This window comes from Mastigoproctus giganteus, chromosome 4, assembly GCF_048544385.1.
Source record: "Mastigoproctus giganteus isolate SK-2022 chromosome 4, ASM4854438v1, whole genome shotgun sequence".
Classification (NCBI taxonomy): domain Eukaryota; kingdom Metazoa; phylum Arthropoda; class Arachnida; order Uropygi; family Thelyphonidae; genus Mastigoproctus; species Mastigoproctus giganteus.
The window spans coordinates 39,238,545-39,259,134 of NC_143578.1; the positions used below are offsets into that span (position 1 = coordinate 39,238,545).

A 20,590-nucleotide genomic window follows, 5' to 3' on the forward strand; every position below is an offset into this window, starting at 1 on the left:
GGATCTTAGAAAGGCTTTTGATACTGTTGCGCATGGAAGACTGCTGCACAAATTGGAGAAGTGTGGCATTGGAGGCAAATTGCTGCTATGGATAAAGGGGTGGTTGAGGGGGAGAAGACAGAGAGTGGTAATCAATGGACACTGCTCAACGTGGACTAATGTTATTAGTGGAGTTCCTCAGGGTTCAGTGTTGGGTCCATTGTTGTTTTCTGTATTTATAAATGATATTGATGATGGTGTATCAGGCTTAATGTCCAAGTTTGCAGACGATACCAAGGTTGGCAGGGTTGTTAAGGACATTACTGATACTATGCTGCTGCAACAGGATCTGGAAAGGTTGAGCAGATGGGCTGAGAGGTGGCAAATGAAGTTTAACATTGACAAATGTAAAGTACTACATATGGGAAACAGTAACCCCAGATCAACGTATCAACTCTGTGGTACTACGCTGACAGTGGTAGAGAATGAAAAGGACCTGGGGGTAATTGTGCAGGCAGATATGAAGTTCTCTGAGCAGTGCAGACGAGCTGCAAGAGTAGCTCATGGTGTATTGTCAATGATATACAGGAATTTTTCTAGCAGGGATAAGGATGTGATTATTCCCTTGTATAAGGCATTGGTCAGGCCACACCTTGAGTACTGTATACAGGTCTGGAGGCCTCATTTCAAGAAGGATGTAGAGCTGCTGGAACGAGTACAGAGAAGGGCAACAAGATTAGTGAATGGAACAAAGGGTTGCTCTTACGAAGAAAGGCTTAAGTTTTGCAAATTACAGAGCCTGGAGACTAGGCATCGGCGAGGTGATCTGATAGAGGTGTATAAGGCTTTGAATGGCTTGAGCATGCTCAATGCCGATGGGATTCTTCCTCTTGCTCAGAATAGTAAATAAATTTGATGAATTTGAAGTGTTGGTCAAGACATCAAAGGCGGATATTGTTGGGATAGCAGAGACGTGGTGTCACAAAGATATAAGGAATGCAGAACTGGAATTTGGGGAGTACAATGTGTACTGAAAGGATAGACAGGACAGAAAGGGAGGAGGTGTTATGCTGTTAATTAAGAAAAACATAAAATCAAAAGAAGTGCATCCAGTTGATATAGATGGACAGTGCACTGTTGAGTCAGTTTGGTGTGATATAAGCACTGCAAAAGCAAAAATAAGAGTAGGAGTGTGTTATAGGCCTAATGACTCGAATGAGTACAATGAACAATTGTACAGAGAAATAGAGTGGGCCAGTAAATCAGAATGTCTTATAATGGGGGATTTTAACTTCCCAGATATTGACTGGAACTTGTGGGTTGGTCACTCACACACTAGTCAGACTTTTGTGGATTTATTGGATGATTGTTTTCTGCAGCAGCATGTTCGAGAGGCAACCAGAGAAAGTAATACTCTTGATCTGGTTATCAGCAGTGATCATTCGTGTATTAAGAATTTGCAGATAAAGGAACCACTAGGTGGCAGTGATCACAGTGTGCTGAAGTGGGATTTACTCAAAGAGGTAACTACCGTCAGGGGTAAAGGAAAGGGTTTTTGCTTCCGTAAAGGGGAGTACAGTGGTCTCAGACAGTTTTTAAATTCTGTACAGTGGGATCGACTGACGATGTTACAAACAGTAAATTCTAAGTGGGAAGCATTCAAGGAATTAATCGTGGAAGCTACTAGACTTTTCATACCGATGAAGAAATATTGTTCAAGGTTTAGGCCTAAATGGTTATCAAATGAACTAATGAGACTCGTGACAGAGAAGAAAAATGCATGGGATGCATATAAATTATCAGGCGACGCAGAAGCCTGTAGCAGATATAAGCTAGTCTGTAATCAGGTCACAAAGGAGGTTCGGCAGGCAAAGGCGGATTACGAGAAATCTTTGGCAAAAGATGCTAAGAAAAACAGCAAGGATTTCTTTACTTATATAAACTCTAAAAGGAAGGGGCTGAATATGATTGGTCCACTTGACATCGATGGTTCGACTGTTGATGATCCTGCTCAGATAGCAAACAAACTGAATGAGTATTTTGCATCTACATTCACACGTGAGGAATCATTACAGTTTGAAAATGGAAGAAGGTTATCAAATTGTAGCAGTGTGCTTAATGATTTTGTAATAACTGAGAGCAAAGTGGAGGAGAAATTGTTGAAGTTAAACATAAGAAAGGCACCTGGGGCGGATGGGATCTATCCAGTTATATTAAAGGAGGCGGCAAAGCAACTAAGCAAACCCTTAGCCATAATTATGAGAGCATCCTTGGATTCAGGGGAGGTTCCCACGGACTGGAGATATGCAAATGTATCCCCAATTCACAAAGGAGCTTCGAAGGGTGACACGAATAATTACAGACCAGTTAGTTTAACTTCTGTTCCGGGTAAAATAATGGAGTCACTGGTTAAAGATGCATTGCAGGATCATCTAGACAAGACTGCAGCAATAATTCAGACACAGCATGGGTTTGTTAAGGGAAAGTCTTGTCTGACAAATTTGATTGGTTATTATGATGTGGTCACAAAGGAACTGGATGCAAAAAATAATTTTGATATCATATACTTGGATTTCAGGAAAGCTTTTGACACTGTTGCGCATGGAAGACTACTGTACAAATTGGAGCAGAATGGTATTAAGGGTAAGTTGCTACAATGGATAAAAGGATGGTTAAGTGGGAGAAGACAGAGGGTGGTAATCAATGGGTGCTGCTCTTCGTGGACTAATGTTATTAGTGGAGTCCCACAGGGTTCGGTGTTGGGTCCACTGTTGTTTTGTATATTTATCAATGATATTGATGAAGGTATATCAAGCTTAATGTCGAAGGTTGGCAGGGTTGTTAATGACAGTAATGGCAGTGTGCTACTGCAACAGGATCTAGATAATTTGGGCAGATGGGCTAAGAAGTGGCAACTGAAGTTTAACCTTGACAAATGCAAAGTACTGCATATGGGTAGAAGTAACCCCAGAGAAACGTACCAACTGTGTGGTACTACACTTAAGGTGGTAGAAAATGAAAAAGACCTGGGAGTAATTGTGCAGTCAGATATGAAGTTTTCTGAGCAATGTAGACAGGCTGCTAGGGCAGGTCATGGGGTTTTGTCAATGATATATAGGAATTTTGCTAGCAGGGAAAAGGAGGTGATTGTCCCTCTGTATAAGGCAATGGTCAGGCCACGCCTTGAGTACTGCGTACAGGTCTGGAGGCCTCATTTTAGGAAGGATGTAGATTTGCTTGAGCGTGTACAGAGAAGAGCAACACGATTGGTGAGGGGAATGAAGGGATCCTCTTACCAAGAGAGGCTTAAGTTCTGCAAATTGCAGTGGCTGGAGACTAGGCACCTGCGCGGTGATCTGATTGAGGTCTATAAGGCCTTGAATGGGTTGAGCACGCTGAATTCTGATGGGATCCTCCCACTTGTTCAGAATACGAACCTACGGGGACATAAGTTCAAATTAAGAAAGGATAGATGTAGACTAGATGTGCGGAAATTTGCCTTTAGCCAGCGGATGGTTAATTGCTGGAACAAACTTCCATCTGTCGTTGTGGAAGTTGATAGGTTAAATAAATTTAAGGAGGAACTGGACAGGCAATTGGAGGGTATGGTGTGATTTTTTTTTTTTTTTTTTTTTTGGCTGATGCTGCATAAGCTCCTACACTTGCTTTCTTGCATCAAGTGCCACTACTACTACTACTACTACTAATAATCACCTGAGAGGGCATAAATTCAAATTGAGGAAGGACGGATGTCGGATAGATGTGCGGAAATTTGCCTTTAGCCAGCGGGCAGTTGGTTTGTGGAATAGACTCCCATCGCTTGTTGTTGAAGTTGATAGCCTAAATAAATTTAAGGCTCAGCTGGACAGGTATTTAGAACGAACGGAGGGGTGAAATGGGAGTAGTGGTTGTTTTTTTTTTTTTTTTTTTTTTTGGCTGATGCTGAATAAGCTTGCTTTCTTGCATCATATGCCTCTACTAATGCTAATGCTAATGCTAAAGTGTCTATCTTCTGTCAGACAGTGCACTGGCTCACATGGCCATTGTCCCCACCAACTTTGTTGCCCAGTGCAGCTTCAAACTACTGCAGCACCCACCCTATTTCTACTGACCTAGCATCATCAGGCTTCTTGTTTCAAGAAATGAAGAAACCATTGCATGGACTCCGCTTTGATTCATCTCAGGAAGTCATCAATGAAGTGGAATTGTGGTTTCAGGCTAAAAGTGCGGACTTCTATGATCAAGACATTAAATAACTGATCCATAGATGGGAGAAATGTGTTGCTATACATGGAGAGTACATAGAAAAGGATTAAAGTTCCTGTGAAGTTTCAATTTTCTAGGGCTATTATTTCTAGGTAAGGGTACAAATATTTTGATATCCCCCCGTATCTTTTCCACAAACATGACGTAATAGTCCATAACTTTCATTTGGTATTTTTTCTAGAAATTTGAAGTAGATTTGTTGTTATTCTTTTGTCTGCCATTTATTCAGCAAACTGCAAAACACCAGGTAATGAATATCTATCTCACTGCAAAACTAATGAGCATGCTGGAACATGACTTGGCAGACAACTAGAAAAAGGTTTAAGGTCAATTACCATGCCTTTGTTTCACAGGTGGTGCTTGATGTGTAGCAGCTGTGCATGCCATCTCATTATTTAATAGTCACATCTTGTAGCACGAGTGTTGAATTTCATTTGTAATCCATTATGAATCAGTCCCACTAAGGAAATCGTGTGTGTAAACTTGTGTTACTAAATGTTATAAATATTTACTATTTTTTTTATTCACTTAATATATTTTCAGGTTAACAACGCATTTCTGTTAATATTTTACTTTACTTTTTGCATTTTCTATCCTCATTGACAATACATATATGATCTCATTTTGCACAAAATTCTTACAACTTTTCTGTTATATAAAGAGAGGTATAATTGTAATTTTATATTAGAAAACAGTCCTTGTGCATCAGGTTGCATTATATCATCCAAGTTTCTTGCGATGAACTGCAAAACACTAGGTAATGAATACCTATCTCTTAATCCCCAACGGGATATTGAAATCGTCGACTATTCACATGATTACCGCCAGCCTGAAGTGCTGCACATAGTCACCAATAATAGTACTATGAATTGCACGAGGGGAGTACACTTACACCCTATTATAGAATGTACTGTATTGCAGTGCGATGAGTGCTGGCGATCATCACTTGTTCGTAATTCTGCTCTACTGACACCAGACTCATGATACATGATCATGCCCAGCCGACTTATTGTGTTGTTATTTGGTTTTTAGGAGCATTAGCAACTAAGGCCATATTGCTCCCAGCTGACTTGTGCTATTGTAACCATCAGTACAGGGTGTCGCAAAAATATTGGTACAAACGTTTAGGGGAGGTAGGTAACATCTAAAGGAATGTGAATCACATAGTAACCCATAACTGGAAACGTCACTGTAAGTCGGTAGATGGTGCGGTAGTCGCCGCACTAAGAGCATACATCGATATACAAACTATGAGCTGGCAGACATGCACCTAGTGTATGGATTAGTAGAGGGCAATGGACGAGCCACTCAATGAATTTATGGAGAACGCTTCCCAGACAGACATGTACCGGACCACCATTTGTTTGCGCGTGTGCATCAAAATTTGTGCGATTATGGGTCATTTAGAGGTAACAGGAGTAGTGCGGGCAGACCACGTTTGATGCGAACTCCCGCCATAGAAGAAAGTGTGTTGAATGCCGTCCAGAATAATCCTACTACCAGCACACATGCTGTTGCCTCTGCCTTAGGAGTGTCTCGTTGCAGTGTACAGCGTGTCTGGCACGACGATTCCTTACACCCCTTTGATCTCCAAAGGGTTCAGGTGCTGCTCCCCCAAGATCATCCTACACATGTGGCTTTTGCGCAGTGGTTTCTCCAAGAAAGTGTTCAAGACTTGAATTTTCCAGCCTATGTTTTGTTCACGGATGAGGCTTATTTCACTCGGGAAAGCTTATTCAATCAGCACAATACTCATGTGTGGGCTCACGACAACCCACACGGTGTGCGCTCCCATGCGGCACAACACTGCTTCGCAATAAATGTGTGGGCAGGTATGGTCGGTGACTGCTTAGTTGGTCCATACCTGTTACCATCCCACATGAACTCCGCTAAATATCGGATCTTTCTTGAACAAGTTCTACCAGGGTTACTTGACGATGTTCCAGCAAATGTGAGACGCAACATTTGGTTTCAACATGACGGGGCGCCTGCCCATTATGGAAGGTGTGTTCGTGACCATTTGAACAGGCGTTTTGGGCGTCGATGGATTGGCCGTGGTGGACTTGTTGCCTGGCCCCCACACTCACCTGATTTATCGAGCCTTGATTTCTTTCTGTGGGGTGGGGCCTCAAATCTATCTTGTATGAATTGCCTGTGGAGACGGAAATGAATCTCGTGGCGAGACTCGTCTGCGCTGCTGCTGCTACTGTCAAAGAAACTCCAGGTGTGTTCGACCGTGTCCGCCAATCCATGCTGCATCGGTGTCACACATGCATCACGTCTCGTGGTTGAACTTTCGAGCATCTGTTGTAACATCATGAAATGTATCCATCTCGTACTCCATTGTTAATGTTATGTCAAGTAAATGTTTGCCACTAATTACTGTCTTGTGTCATTTCTGCTTCTTGTGCCCCTGCTACTACTTTCCCGTGACGTTTCTGGTTATGGGTTCCTATGCGATTCACATTCCTTTAGATGTTACCTACCTCCCCTAAACGTTTATACCAATATTTTTGAGACACCCTGTATATACTGAAGTACACCATTCACAGACTAGATGATGAAGAGGCACTTTGATTCGAAAGCTACTATGTATTTTAACGCTTTTATTATATTATATTTCAACACTTTTATCTTATTGTATTTTAACGCTTTTATCTTATTTTATTTCTGTTTTATCTTATGTATATATCATTTTTATTGTAATAAATTTATTTTAACCAGTTAGTCGGTCGTCACAAGAAACTTGGTTGATATGATGTAATTTTATATGTAGCAAATATAATTTGTAATATTTAATTAATAAATATAACAAACTATACATTCCTATTACTGTGGCGCCTCCGTAGCCAGGTGGGCAGGAGTGGCAGTGCGTAGCGCACACTTCTTGATTAGACCGGGGTTCGAGCCTGTGACCACCAAATATGGAGGATGAGGAAAGGTCAGGGAATGACCACCTCATATCCCCAGAACAATATGGCCTTAGTTGCTAATGCTCCTAAAAAAAAAAAAAACAAACAAATATCCTATTACTGCTATTTGTGCCTGCGATATGACATGAGGAAATTTGACTTTAGCCATCAGGTGGTTAATTGCTATCTGTCATTGTGAAAGTCGATAGCTTAAAAAATAAATTCAGGGAAGAACTGGACAAACATTTGGAGTGAATGGATGGGTGAAATGGGAAGGTTTTTTTTTTTGGGGGGGGGGGCGAAAGCAAGCTTGCTTTCTTGCATCATATGCCTCTGCTAATGCTAACGACTGTGTGTAATTTATGACATTATCCTCTTAAGGATTATTTGAACTGAATAGATTTTTTTGTTTTTTAAAACTAGCTATAAAATTGTATAAAAGAATTAACACTAATATTTCAGCTTTATTTACAGGTGTGGAAGCACCATTGCCATTGCCTGGTCCTGGCCTGACGGCATCAGCATATGCTCCTCCTGGCCGTATTGGAACTGTAAACTTTCTACATCCTGCAGGTAGTGTGAGTTCTCATGACAGGGGTCATGGGGATGCTGGTAACCTCTTGCTTCCTTCCTCATCCTCCACCCCAAATCCTGCACCCTTTGCTTTTTCTTCCTTTTCTTCTTTGGGAAAGCCCAGAAGCAGTAAGCTAATCAGATGATCATCACTTCTGAAACTTAAAATTCTAGACTGTTATTTTGAAACAGTTATTGTTTTCTTAAAATAATGAAATTTATTTAATATGTTTTTTTAAGTTAAACAATGTAATAGCAATAGTATTAAAATTGTAATTTAGTCCACTACCAGGCACATGAAAACTTCCGTGTTTAGATCTTTTTAACAGTTCCTGAATTCTATGGTAGGAATTTTCATATGGTTGGAGCGAATGAATGGGTCAATGCCCTTATTGAAAAGTCATGGAAGATGAACAGAATAGCCTTATAATGTACAAGAAGTTTTCTTTTTTTTTTGGGGGGGGGAGATAAAAATGACCCCCATGTGCTTGTGAGTGGGTTAAAAACATGAAGTTAAAAGTAAATAGTTGTAAAAGTTTTAACTAGCTTTGAATGAAAGAGACTGCTAATATTTTTTTAAAGAGATAATGAAGCATATGAATATTCATTTTAAGTGAATATTTAGATATTGATCTGTAATAAAAGTTAAAAGAAGTCAGTTATGAGTATTTAGGAATTGATCTTTGATAAAAGATATTTTCATTTCTAAGTACAAACTTTTGCAAAAACTGTGGGTCCATCACAGACCCTTTATAACTATATTAACACAACAAGATATATTTTTCTTAGCATGTTGGCTGCATTACAGTAGTAGTAGTAGTAGTGGTGGTGGTGGTGATACCAAAGTACATTCCCTGTCAAGGCTGTCAAATGTTTGCTCATTCTAGGTTAATATGAATGCTTAGGATAGAATCTTCTATGCTGTAACTTGCACCACTGTGGCAGTCTTCCATGATAGTATAGTGGTTTCACCAGTTGTCACTTGTTTGAAAAGGTGTGGGTTCAATTCCCATCTATGACTACAGGAATTTCTAAAGCCATCTTCAATCGAGGCCAATCAGCCAATCACAGGTGGAGGAAGTAGGGTTTTCCTCTAGGCTCAGCTAAGACCTTAATATTATATACATTTTTTAAGTAAATTAATTCTTAATTATTGGCAAAAAATTCTACAAACTTAAAGTAATAAATCCAATGCACTATAACTATGTAATAATTAGAACTTCTTTCTGCCAAAGACTGTAAGGAAATCCATCATATTGCAAGGTGTGTAACTTCCTAGGCAGCTGTCTCAGTAGTTACACTAATTGCTTCAATAGATTTCTTAGCATAATGCTATTAGAGAAATCAAAGTTTAAACTTAATGATTTCATGTCCAGTGTAAAAAAAAATGGCAAGCCCACTTTAAACTGCATATAGATTTCAGCCCTGCATCATTTCCTATAGCAGACAGTTGTATAACAGCCAATCCAGAATTCCAATTAAATACTCAAACTTAATATGAAGCTGTGGTACAAGTTGTTGTTGGGTTTTAAGTGCATCAACCACTTAAGACCATATTGTGTCACCGTATAACATGTCTGAAAGGAAGGAAGTCAAGAGCTAATGTTAGCCCTGAGTGCATGATGGGCTTACCATTGTCTCTGTATATGTATTTGTGTCCACAAGTAGATTTTAAAGTTAAAAAACAAGTCAATTCTAACATATAATAAATCAATAAGATAAAAAAATAATAAAATAAAAACACATTTATTACTTTAAGTTTGTAGAATTTTTTGCCAATAATTAAGAATTATTTGGTTGGGTTATATCAGAGTTCCCAGGACACAATACAGTAAACTTCACTAATCCGGTTACAGTTAATCCAGATGTCGGATAATCCGAATTGAAATATGAAAAATTCTGTTCACAGTTGAATACTTTGAAACATGCATGGGATTTATGAAGGCAGATGAGTCACTCTGAACTGCATGCTGATTGACTGCACAGAGAGAGAGAGAGACAGAACATACATTATATTGTCTTGTTTTATTCAGTATCATTGTTGACTCTTGAGTCTGACAGATATTATTGCTTATATCACTTCATTTGCATACGTCTTTATACATACATAAGTTAACATATTTTGTATAATTATGGGTTCTAAAGAATTAAAAAGTGGAATAAAAAATAAAACACATTACTTTAACTATCATTAACAAGCTCAAAGTGATAGAACAACTTTAAAATGATGTTTCTGGAAAAAAAATTGCTGACGAATTTGGTATTGGCCAACAGACTGTGTCAGATATTAAAAAAACAAAAAGAACCTATAAAGGCATTTGCTTTAAAATTCAGTTGTGGCAAGTGATGAAAGTGTGGCAATGTATCAAATAGACAGACATTAAAAAAAGCCAAAAGAAGTGTTGCTGGAAGAAGCTGTATTTAAGTGGTATTCACAGCAATGATCAAGTGGTGTTGGTGTCACTGCTGGTGCTAGTGTTTGTGGCACTTGAGGCAAAACCTTGTAACAGTAATTCATATCATATCTTAACACACATATATATGCAATTGTGCATCTAGCAGTGCCTATTTTAGGTGGCGCCCGTGGCAAGTGCCTCACTTGTGCACCCCCTAGTGTCATCCCTGGTTGCTGTGCATGGTGTTGAGCTGAAAGCAGCAGCAGAAAAGTTTGTAAATCATTTTAAGTTAAACAATTTTACTTGCAGTTCAGGATAGCTGTGGCGATTAAGACAAAGGCACAATATGACTAATAGAAAAATTTGTGGTGAAGCCTTAAGTGGTGATATTGAAAGTATTGAGCCATTTAGAAAAAAATATTAAATGAAATAATAATACAATCAGATCTTTTGTTATTCTCAGATATATAATGCTGATGAAATGGGACTGTTTTGGCATGGCCTACCAGAAAATACACAAGCCTCTTGTTCAGAGCAGTCAACACCAGGGTGGAAAAAGAGCAAGGAGAAGTTTTCTGCACTTCTTTGTGCCATTGCAAATGGAACTTATCGGCTAAAGTCTGTTGTGGTCAACAAGGCTAAGAATCCAAGGGACTGTATGTGAATCAAAAGACTGTATGTGCATATTGTCTACTACAACTCGCAAAATGCTTGGTTCACACAAGAAATTAGAAAGAATTGGTTCCATAACCACTTCATACTCGAAGTCAAGAGGTACCAGAAAGAAATGTTGAAATTTTCAGATTACCAGATTAAAGCGCTTCTAATCCTTGACAACACCTCTGCACCTCCAGACATTGAAAATATGTCCAGTAAGGATGGTAAAATTAAGTGCTTGGCTTTGCCACCAAACATAACTGCCTCAATACAGCCCATGGACCAAGGCATCATTATGGCCTGCAAGAGACTCTACAAGTGCAAGTTCCTTGATGAGGTGATGATATTGTTGGAAGACAGAATGGATGAAGATAACAACACAAGAGGAAGAAGAACACTGTAAAATATCAAATCTGCTATCTTAAACTGGGCCAATGCATGGAGGGACACTAAAAAGGAAACTTTAGTGAATGGCTGGAAAAAACTCTTGCAAAATACAGATGGTGATATTGACTTTAAGGGATTAGAGCCAGAGGATTTTTAGACTGTGTTGAGAGCAGCTGGAGAGACTGAAATAATGCAAGAAAATATCCAAGATTGGCTTGAACTGGAAGAAGATCCTGGATTTCAGCTTCTTACAGAGGAAGAAATTGCTGCAGATTCTATTAAGGATTCTGCTATGGAAGAAGAATCAGATAATAAATAGATGAACTACAAGAATTTACAATTAAGAAGAAACTTCGTAGTTCTGCAAGAGATGGCATTGATGCAATAATCAATTATGTGGACTCTTCAACAAATCAAAAATTGCAGGGGTGTTATGAACACCTAAAGAACTGTGAGGGAAATCCTAATTAAAGAACAGCATCAGAGGGCTGTTCAGATAAAACTTGACAGTTCCATCAAACCTGCATTATTACGTTCAAAAACAAGTACAGCTTATGAGCCTTCTATTGATGGATAAATGTATTGTCTTTTTATAGTTTTTAAATAAAGGCTCTACAATGACATTTATTTATTTTCATCAGCACTACCTATATCATTAAATTTTCCATTTATTTGTGTTCCAAGTTTTTTTGTCTTTTAGGGCTGTCTTTTGCTTCATTAATCTGGATGATGCCTCCCCCCCAATTAATCCAGATTAGCAAGGGTTTAATCCCTTGCTAATCCAGACACAGTGTTCAAGGGTTTGAACAAAATCTTGTGTGTGCATGCACATTTATCTTGCCAATTACACAACCAAAGATAATGCTTTTTGCGGAGAAATTATAAAGTTAAATGAAACTATTTCCACACTGTGGAAATAGTTTTAGAAATATAAATTTTTAGAAATGGAAATATTAAGCTTAGAAATATAAATTTTTAGAAATGGAAATATTAAGCTTAGAAATATAAATTTTTTTAAAAATTATAATGTACCTGCAAGTTATTAATATTATATGAAATTATGAAGTTTGAAATTAATTTCAATGAGACGAATTTTAAATTCTAAGGAGAAATTAAAAAGTTAAAGGAAATTTCCCAACTGTGGTTACAGTTTGAAACCCATGCGTGAAAATTATAAGGTGAACATTGTAACTTCCAAGCTATAATTATAATATTCTTATTATTCTGGTTAAAATTCGAAAATCTTCATTAAAGACACGGTTTTAACAAATGAAAGTCTTTTATTTGAATTCTAAAGAGATAATATCAACATGCACAGGTCTTTACTAATAATAAAGTTTGCAATTCAGATAGCATGCTGTTATGAGGTTGGTCCATCCCCCCCCCCTTCATTTTCCATATGTCTTCAAGTATAGTTCGAGAAAGTTTTCATCACTTGTTTGTAGTATGAAAAAAATTTCAAATTATATGTGAAATTAAACGGTGATGTTAAGTTTAAGTTACTAATTTAGCAGTTAATTTTAACTTATTTACATAGTTTTAACATACTGTGTACGCACACAAAAAGAAAGTTCAAAAGCAAAATACAAGGAATTTAAATCATAATTTTATAATAGCATACTAAGGTACTCACCTAGTTTTCACATTTTGTCTTTCCAATGAGCAAAATTTTACACATACATAGCTGAATGAGAATGGATTGTATTTGAAATTTTATACTATCCAGAGCTTACAATCGCTAATTCTCTGTTTATTGTCTTGTTTTTGTTGCAAATATTTTATCAATTCTGGAAGTTTCTTCTGAAACCGGATCCATTCTTCACATTAATAACAATAACACAAGAATAGAAATTGAGGGATGAAAAATTCACAAAACCAACATGAGCAATCCATTTGAAGATACAGAAATTGTAATAACACCACCCCACTGCTAAAGGCAACTATGATCACATGCACCGTCAACCAATTATAAAGCAGCTGCACACAATCACAAGCAAAAAATTAAGTGATATACACAACATTTTTCCTAAAAATTTCCCTGCATTTGTGCAAAATGCAAATATTTCCATAATCCTCATCTACTTCCTGGAAAACTCAATATTGGTAGAATTGCCAGAAAAACTCAAAATCAGCAGTGCCATAAGCCACCTTAAATGTGTTGAACATAATGGTATAATCCCCACTAGTTTGGAATTGTAATTCAGAATAACAAATTTTATTCTGAATCATTAAGTTTTCAGGTGTTTTTAGATTTTATGAGCAAATATCAATGGCCTTATAAATGTGCTGAACACCAAGCAGCTGAAATTCCACAAAAAACCCAAAACGGCTTAAGCAATCTGTAATTGTGTTTAATCCTCTATATTTTGAATCAATGGTGTAACACAGTCATTCTCAATCTTTTTTTTTTGGCCATGGTCCCCCCCCCTCAGTGCTCTTCTCAAATTCTATGGCTACCCTGTGAAGCAGTCAAGCTTAGTTGATAAGTTTCTTCTGTACTTCTCTCCTAACAACTACAATACATTCTAGTTGTTCAAAAAAGCTTATTGATGTAATCACTTCGTGAAAGTATTAGGGTTTTAGTCGAAACAAGTTTTGTATCAAAATCAAGGAAGTTCTGTTCAAAACTATTGAAAAGTTAACTAATAAGAAGCAAGAAGTCATTAATATTGCCAGTGAATATTGGATTTTTACGGAAAATTTAACAGATATGTGCACTGTGGCATGTAAGTGATTCCAGAACAAACAGACAAATAGGAAATAATTTTTATTGAACACATAGAAAAGAAGAAAACATGAACATACTTATTACAAAAAATTAAAAAAGATTTTTATTAAGTGAAAATTTTAATGAGATCCTTAAGCTCAATGTTCCTGTGCAAGTTTTTTGAAGTCCAGCTCCAAATTGGATAGTGATAGTCGACAGTCACTTCTTGTTGTGATATCAAGTCTGTTCCTGGATTTTATCAAGGAACAGACTTGATAAAATCCTTGATTTTATCAAGGAACCAAATATGTTGAGGGAAAGGCAATGAAAAATATTTGGGCCTTTTCCCATAGTTTTGGGTATCTATTCAGCACATCACTCTTGACCCAAAAATCTTTTTTAAATTGATTGAACTTACGGCGTGCAATTATATTGCTCTGAAGATCAGTTAATCTCTCTTGAATTTCTGCCTCAACATCGGTGGGTTGTTCCTCAAATGGATCTAAAAACAACATTATGATTACATTAAGTATACTGTTCAGGCCCTGTTGATAGCTCAGAGCTCTATGCCTGGTTTATTTACCTCTATATCCATCTTGTTGATTATTTACTATTGAGGTTTAACAGGTCATTAAATCTTTCCTGCAGATCTGTGTGTATTTGCTTTAGATGTTTCACATAAACAGTAATGTCATCGTCCTTCAGTGCCTCTGTGATCATGTTCAGGTTTGGAAATTGTAAAAATTCCTGATGTCCGTTATTCTTCCAATAGACTTCAAGCTTTTTAAAGAAAGAAACGATACCTTCCTTACTATCTATGAGGTTCTTCCTTACTAACTGTGTTTACCCTGTAAGGTCTTGAATAATTTGTCAAACATATCTGTCAGATAAAATACGTCTGCCTTAGCACCAATAGGCTTTTCTCCATGCTTCTGGAAGCAGTGAAATTACTCAAAAGAATTGCCTGAATAACTTCTTTGGAATTTAAGTTCATGATGTCAGATACTGTTATGGACACTTAAGACAGAATAAGTGACTGAGCAATGTTATGAGCATTTCCACTATTAGCAATCAATTTACTAATCTTGTATGATGAAAGAAGACCGTTTTCTAATTTTTGTGACGTTTGAGTAACCATCTGTTTGAGCGTCGGCCTTCTCTTGAAATTATCTCAGAGGTTTTTGAAGTAATCCAAGGGTTTATCTTTCTTCCCCTTATGAAAAGTCTCTAAATGTTGTTTTAACTTGCTTGGCCTCATGCTTCCATTGAAAGTGTATTCATACAAATCAAACACATGGGCAGAGAAGGGTTTTGTGGAGATGTAATGAAACCATGTGCTAGGTATTCCACCGAATACTGCCGACACTTCTTTTTTTTTTCCCAAGGAACTCATGGGTAAAATTATTGCTGAAAGTAATAAAAATAACTATTACAGAACAAAAGAACTTCTTACAAGGGTTAGTTCAATGTCTCTCTTCCTGCCCCTACCTCAAATTATGAGAAGGAAAAAATTATCCTATCACCAAGGACCTTTCCTCCTTCTAAATAATATGTTTAATCTGTTGAATTTCCATGCCGCCGCCCCCCCCCCATTATGGTTTTCAGTCTGTGGCCCCCATTGAGAATGGCTGGTCTAACAAAACAATAAAGAGCTATGGTTATTTTCACATAATTTTGATATTATCCTTTGGTGTTAACATTTTAATTCCTAAATGCTAAAAACAACTTATTAGTTAACATGTTCCTTTTTTACATAATTTTGTTAACCAATAGAATACACATTCTATTGGTTCTAAAAAAGAGAAAAAAAAAAAAAAAAAACTTTATAGTAAGTCTTAAAGTACCATATTAATTATCAAAAATTGAATACACAAGCCTACTACTATTAAAACCTACTACCATTACTAGATGTCAGATGAACTAATGAGACATGTGGCAGAGAAGAAAAATGTATGGGATACATATAAAATAAAAGGTGACACAGAAGCCTATGGTAGATATAAGCTGGTCTGTAATCAAGTCACAAAGGACGTTAGGCAGGCAAAGGCAGATTACAAGAAATCTTTGGCAAAGGATACAAAGAAAAACAACAAAGAGTTCTTTACTTATATAAGCTGAAGAAGGAAGGGGATAAATCAGATTGGCCCACTTGATATCGATGGTTCAACTGTTGATGATCCTGCTCTGGTAGCTAGCAAACTGAATGAGTATTTTGCATCTACATTTACACATGAGAAGTTATTCAGGGAGGGGAATGCCAGAGGTGTATTAAACTTCCGCAGTGAAGTAAATGATTTTGTAAGAACTGAGAGCAAAGTGGAGCAGAAACTGTTGAAGATAAACATAAGAAAGACACCTAGGGTGGATTGGATCTATTTAGTTATATTGAAGGAGGCAGCAAAGGAAGTAAGCAAACCCTTAGCCCTAATTATCAGCACTTCCTTGGACTCAGGGAAGATACCCATGGACTGGAGAAGTGCAAATGTGACCCCAATTCACAAAGGAGGATCAAAGGGTGACACAAGTAATTACAAACTTGTTAGTTTAACTTCTGTTCCGGGGAAATTAATGGAGACACTGGTCAAAGAAGCACTGAAGGATTATCTAGACAAGACTTCAGTTATAGTAAAGACACAGCATGGATTTGTTAAGGGGAAGTCTTGTCTAACCAATTTGATTGGTTACTATGATGTGGTCACAAAGAAATTGGATGCAAAGAATAATTTCGATAGCATATATTTGGATCTTAGGAAGGCTCCTGATACTGTTGCACATGGAAGACCGCTGTACAAATTGGAGCAGTGGCATTGAGAGAAAATTGCTGCTATGGATAAAGAGATGGCTGAGTGGATCTTCATGAACTAATATTATTAGTGGAGTTCCCCAGGGTTCAGTTTGTGTCCATTGTTGTTTTCTGTATTTATTAATGATATTGATAAAGGTATATCAGGCTTAATGTCTAAGTTTGCAGACGATATGAAGGTTGGCAGGGTTGTTAATGACACTAATGACAGTATGTTACTTCAACAAGATCTAGAAAAGTTGAGCAGATGGGCTGAGAGGTGGCAACTGAAGTTTAATGTTGACAAATATAAAGTACTGCATATGGGTAGCAGTAACCCCAGAGTAACGTAACAACTGCGCGGTACTACACTCAGGGTGGTAGAGAATGAAAAGGACCTGAGGGTAATTGTGCAGTCAGATATGAAGTTTTCTGAGCAGTGCAGACAGACTGCAAGAATAGCTGATGGTGTCTTGTCAATGATATACAGGAATTTTTCTAGCAGGGATAAGGAGGTGATTATCTCCTTGTATAAGGCAATGGTCAGGCCACACCTTGAATACTGTATATAGGTCTGGAGGCCTCATTTTAGGAAGGATGTATAGTTGCTGGAACGAGTACAGAGAAGGGCAACAAGATTAGCGAATGGAACAAAGGGTTGCTCTAATGAAGAAATGCTTCAGTTAGGCAAATTACGATGTCTGGAGACGAGGCATCTGCGAGATGATCTGATTGAGGTGTATAAGGCTTTGAATGGTTTGAGAAAGCTCAGTGCTGATGGGATTCTTCCTCTTGCCCAGATTAATTGCCTGAAAGGACATAAATTCAAATTGAGGGAAGAAAGTTGTAGAATAGATGTGCAGAAATTTGCATTTAGCCAGTGGGTGGTTGATTTCTGGAACAGACTTCCATCTGTCATGGAAGTGGACAGCTTAAATAAATTCAAGGCAGAACTAGACAAACATTTGAAGTGAATAGATGGGTGAAATGGGAAGGTTTTTTTTTGCTAAGGCTATATAAGCTTGCTTTCTTGCATCATATGCTAATGCTGACAATAGATTAAGAACCTATCTGTCAAATACTGAGCTCACACAACACGTACATGCTCATAATCATAATCCGTTAGTTAATGCCACCATATACTTTAATTAAATTAAAGTCTAATTATAAAATATTTCAATATGAAATGCCAGCAATAGAATGGTTTCGTCATAACATTTCACTCAAAATATTAAATATAAAATTACCAGTTAGTTTTTCTCCAATATGGAGTCTTGTGCATGTAAAATTCTCACATGTCTAAGCAATGCGTCATGGAGACTTGAACTTATTTTTAAACTTCCATCTTCACTAACACCTTCAGTCAACTGACGATGAATAGTTCTAAAGTCTATCATTTGGACTCTTGGCCTCTAACGTTACAACTTTTAAGATTTTAGTTTCTCTGTTTACATAGTGATTTTATAGATGACAACTGGGTAAAATGGGTGGTGCACTTCTTTCTCCTCCAGGCTTAATCTTAATGTAGCTCAACCTTTCTATTTTTAATTAATTGTATTTCAATATCTTTACCTTTTCTATAACTCAGATCTGACTAATATCCAGCATTCTAGTGCAAATAAAGCAGATTGAACGTTGATATGTGAACTAATTTTTCATTCAAGACAGTTTTCAGTGAATTTACAAAGGAGATCAATAATAACAACACTCTCTTTAATTCTGGAAGATTTTTTTTTTCATCGGACTGCATTTGAAACTTCACAAGGCATACAAAAGATAGCACTTGTTTGTACATAAGATCTTCACTGAAAATGGGAAAGTTTGGGAAAACTACATTGTATGGTTCTCACTTTTAGAAATTACGATTTTTGTGTGTCCAACCAGAAAATTTGTTCCATTATATTCTTTTCAATAGTTAGAATTTGTATGAAATCGAACTTTTGTAACAAAGTCTCTCTTTCGAGATGGGCATGGAGCTCACCATTGTCCCTACCACCTTCACCACACCCACCTTGCTATTTGCTTTGAAACTTTCTGTATCCATTTTTGTGTAGAGAGAACCACACTACGTAAGTACATTGGAAGCTTTTTCTAGATGAGATGATAAGAAATTTGGAAAAAAAAAAGTCACAGGTTGGTGATACTCTGTCCCATCGTAGATGGAATACAATAAGTGCATATTCCAACAAGCCTGGGAATCTAGAAAAACTTGGTCTGTTTTCATTGAAGATAATCATAGAAACTACTAAATAGCATAGATCAATTTGCTTTGGGAGGTGGGATTTATTTTGCAAGGCCATTCACACACCCATCATCTGTATAATTAAGTTGTTATTAATTGTATAACGTTCAGCAGTGTAAAACTGCATTCAAGCAGTAATGAGATGAAAACAGAAGATGTAGGAAGGACCAAAGTAGCTCCCACAATTTTGAACATTGTATATTTGAAGAGTTTAATGCACTACTAAAAAATTCTGTTGATAAAGCATTTGTTCTGGTTCAGAAAAACTCTCCTCCCTAATGAAATGTTTTATTCTTTAGATGGTATGCATGCTGGGCTCTTTTTATTAAATGGTTGGGTTCTCTTTGAAATGATATGGGCTAATTTCTTCTGTCATTTTTCTGTTTTAATGAACGTATGCAATACTGTATTAATTTTTCTCAACAGTTTTTGGATATGTTTGCAAACGCATAAAACATATTAGTTTCAGGATGTCCAGTTGTGCAAATGTAATAACTCTACTTTCAGTGATTGGATTTTCATAATGTCCAGCTGTGCACATGTAATAACTCTACTTCCAGTGGATTTTCATAATTTTTTTTTTATTATTTGGATGTTTTAGGAAGATTTTTCAAACCATTCCAAATTTCATTAAAATCGGTCAAATTGAAATGGTGTATTAATTTGGAGTAATGATTGGACAATGTGACATAGAAAAGAAAAATTCCCAGTTTACACACTATGTATATTGAAGTGGGTACTCTTTTTATTATTATTAGCCATATGGTGCAAGGAAGCCTGAGGCTTATGCTGAGAGAGAGAGAGAGAGAGAGGGGGGGGGTTTCATTACCATTTGTTAATCACAGATCTGAATTACTTATTGTATTTCAGTTTTTATTAAAATCCAGGTAAAATCACAAAATGTGGAGTGAATATTGCATTGTAAGGTAATTTCAGTGAAATGAAAATAATTACTTTTGTATATAATTAGTAATTTAATTATTTACTTTTTACTTGTGTTAATCATAAAATGAAAAATAATTACATTTAAGAAAAAGAAATTGACTGCACCTGAAATATGACAAAATGCATACATAACACTACCTAACTTGCTTTAACTTAGCATGTGAAGCATTCACCGTCAGTGCACAGATGAATAGGAAATTATTCAGATAAAATTATGGTTGAACCTTAAGTTCTCTGATTGTAATTTTATGTGACAAAGTTAATATGCAGTATCATGCATATTAACTCTAGTAATTTCTTTTAAGCATAGCTTTGTTTGCTTGAAAATTGTGATATACTGCAAGGTTTCTTCTATATTTCCATTTGGGGGGACCCATCAAGCTCACAGCTATGCAACTCAATGCCAGAGCTCCCTCTTGTGCATCAGGCTACACGGCAACAATCTCCAAAGCAGAATGCACTGGTCCCTCAGGAGATAGTTATTGTTGGTGACGCCATTATCAGGGAGATGGGCAATATATTGTGTAAAAAGGATAGGTGAAATAGGACCAGGGTATGTCTGCCAGGGGTAAAAGTTGATGACGTAAAGCAGATATCATCTTTTAAGGGCACAAAGGGTGATACTCTTATACATGTTGGCACTAATGACATTAAGAGTAGAAGATCTGTAGACTTACTTAACAAGTATAGGTCAATGTTGAAAAAAGTTGTGAGTTAGGGTTAAATTTGAAAGTGTTTGCAATT

General features: G+C 36.9%; 1 protein-coding gene across 1 annotated transcript in view; it reads left to right on the forward strand.

The window, feature by feature from the left end:
• The window catches only part of LOC150086637 (APOBEC1 complementation factor-like), a 268,827-nt gene that overhangs the window by 230,784 nt on the left and 17,453 nt on the right, over positions 1-20,590 (forward strand). The window contains exon 8 of the mRNA XM_090372213.1: positions 7,632-7,730. Coding sequence (XP_090228339.1) covers positions 7,632-7,730 — 99 coding nt within the window. The remainder of the gene's footprint in view (positions 1-7,631; positions 7,731-20,590) is intronic.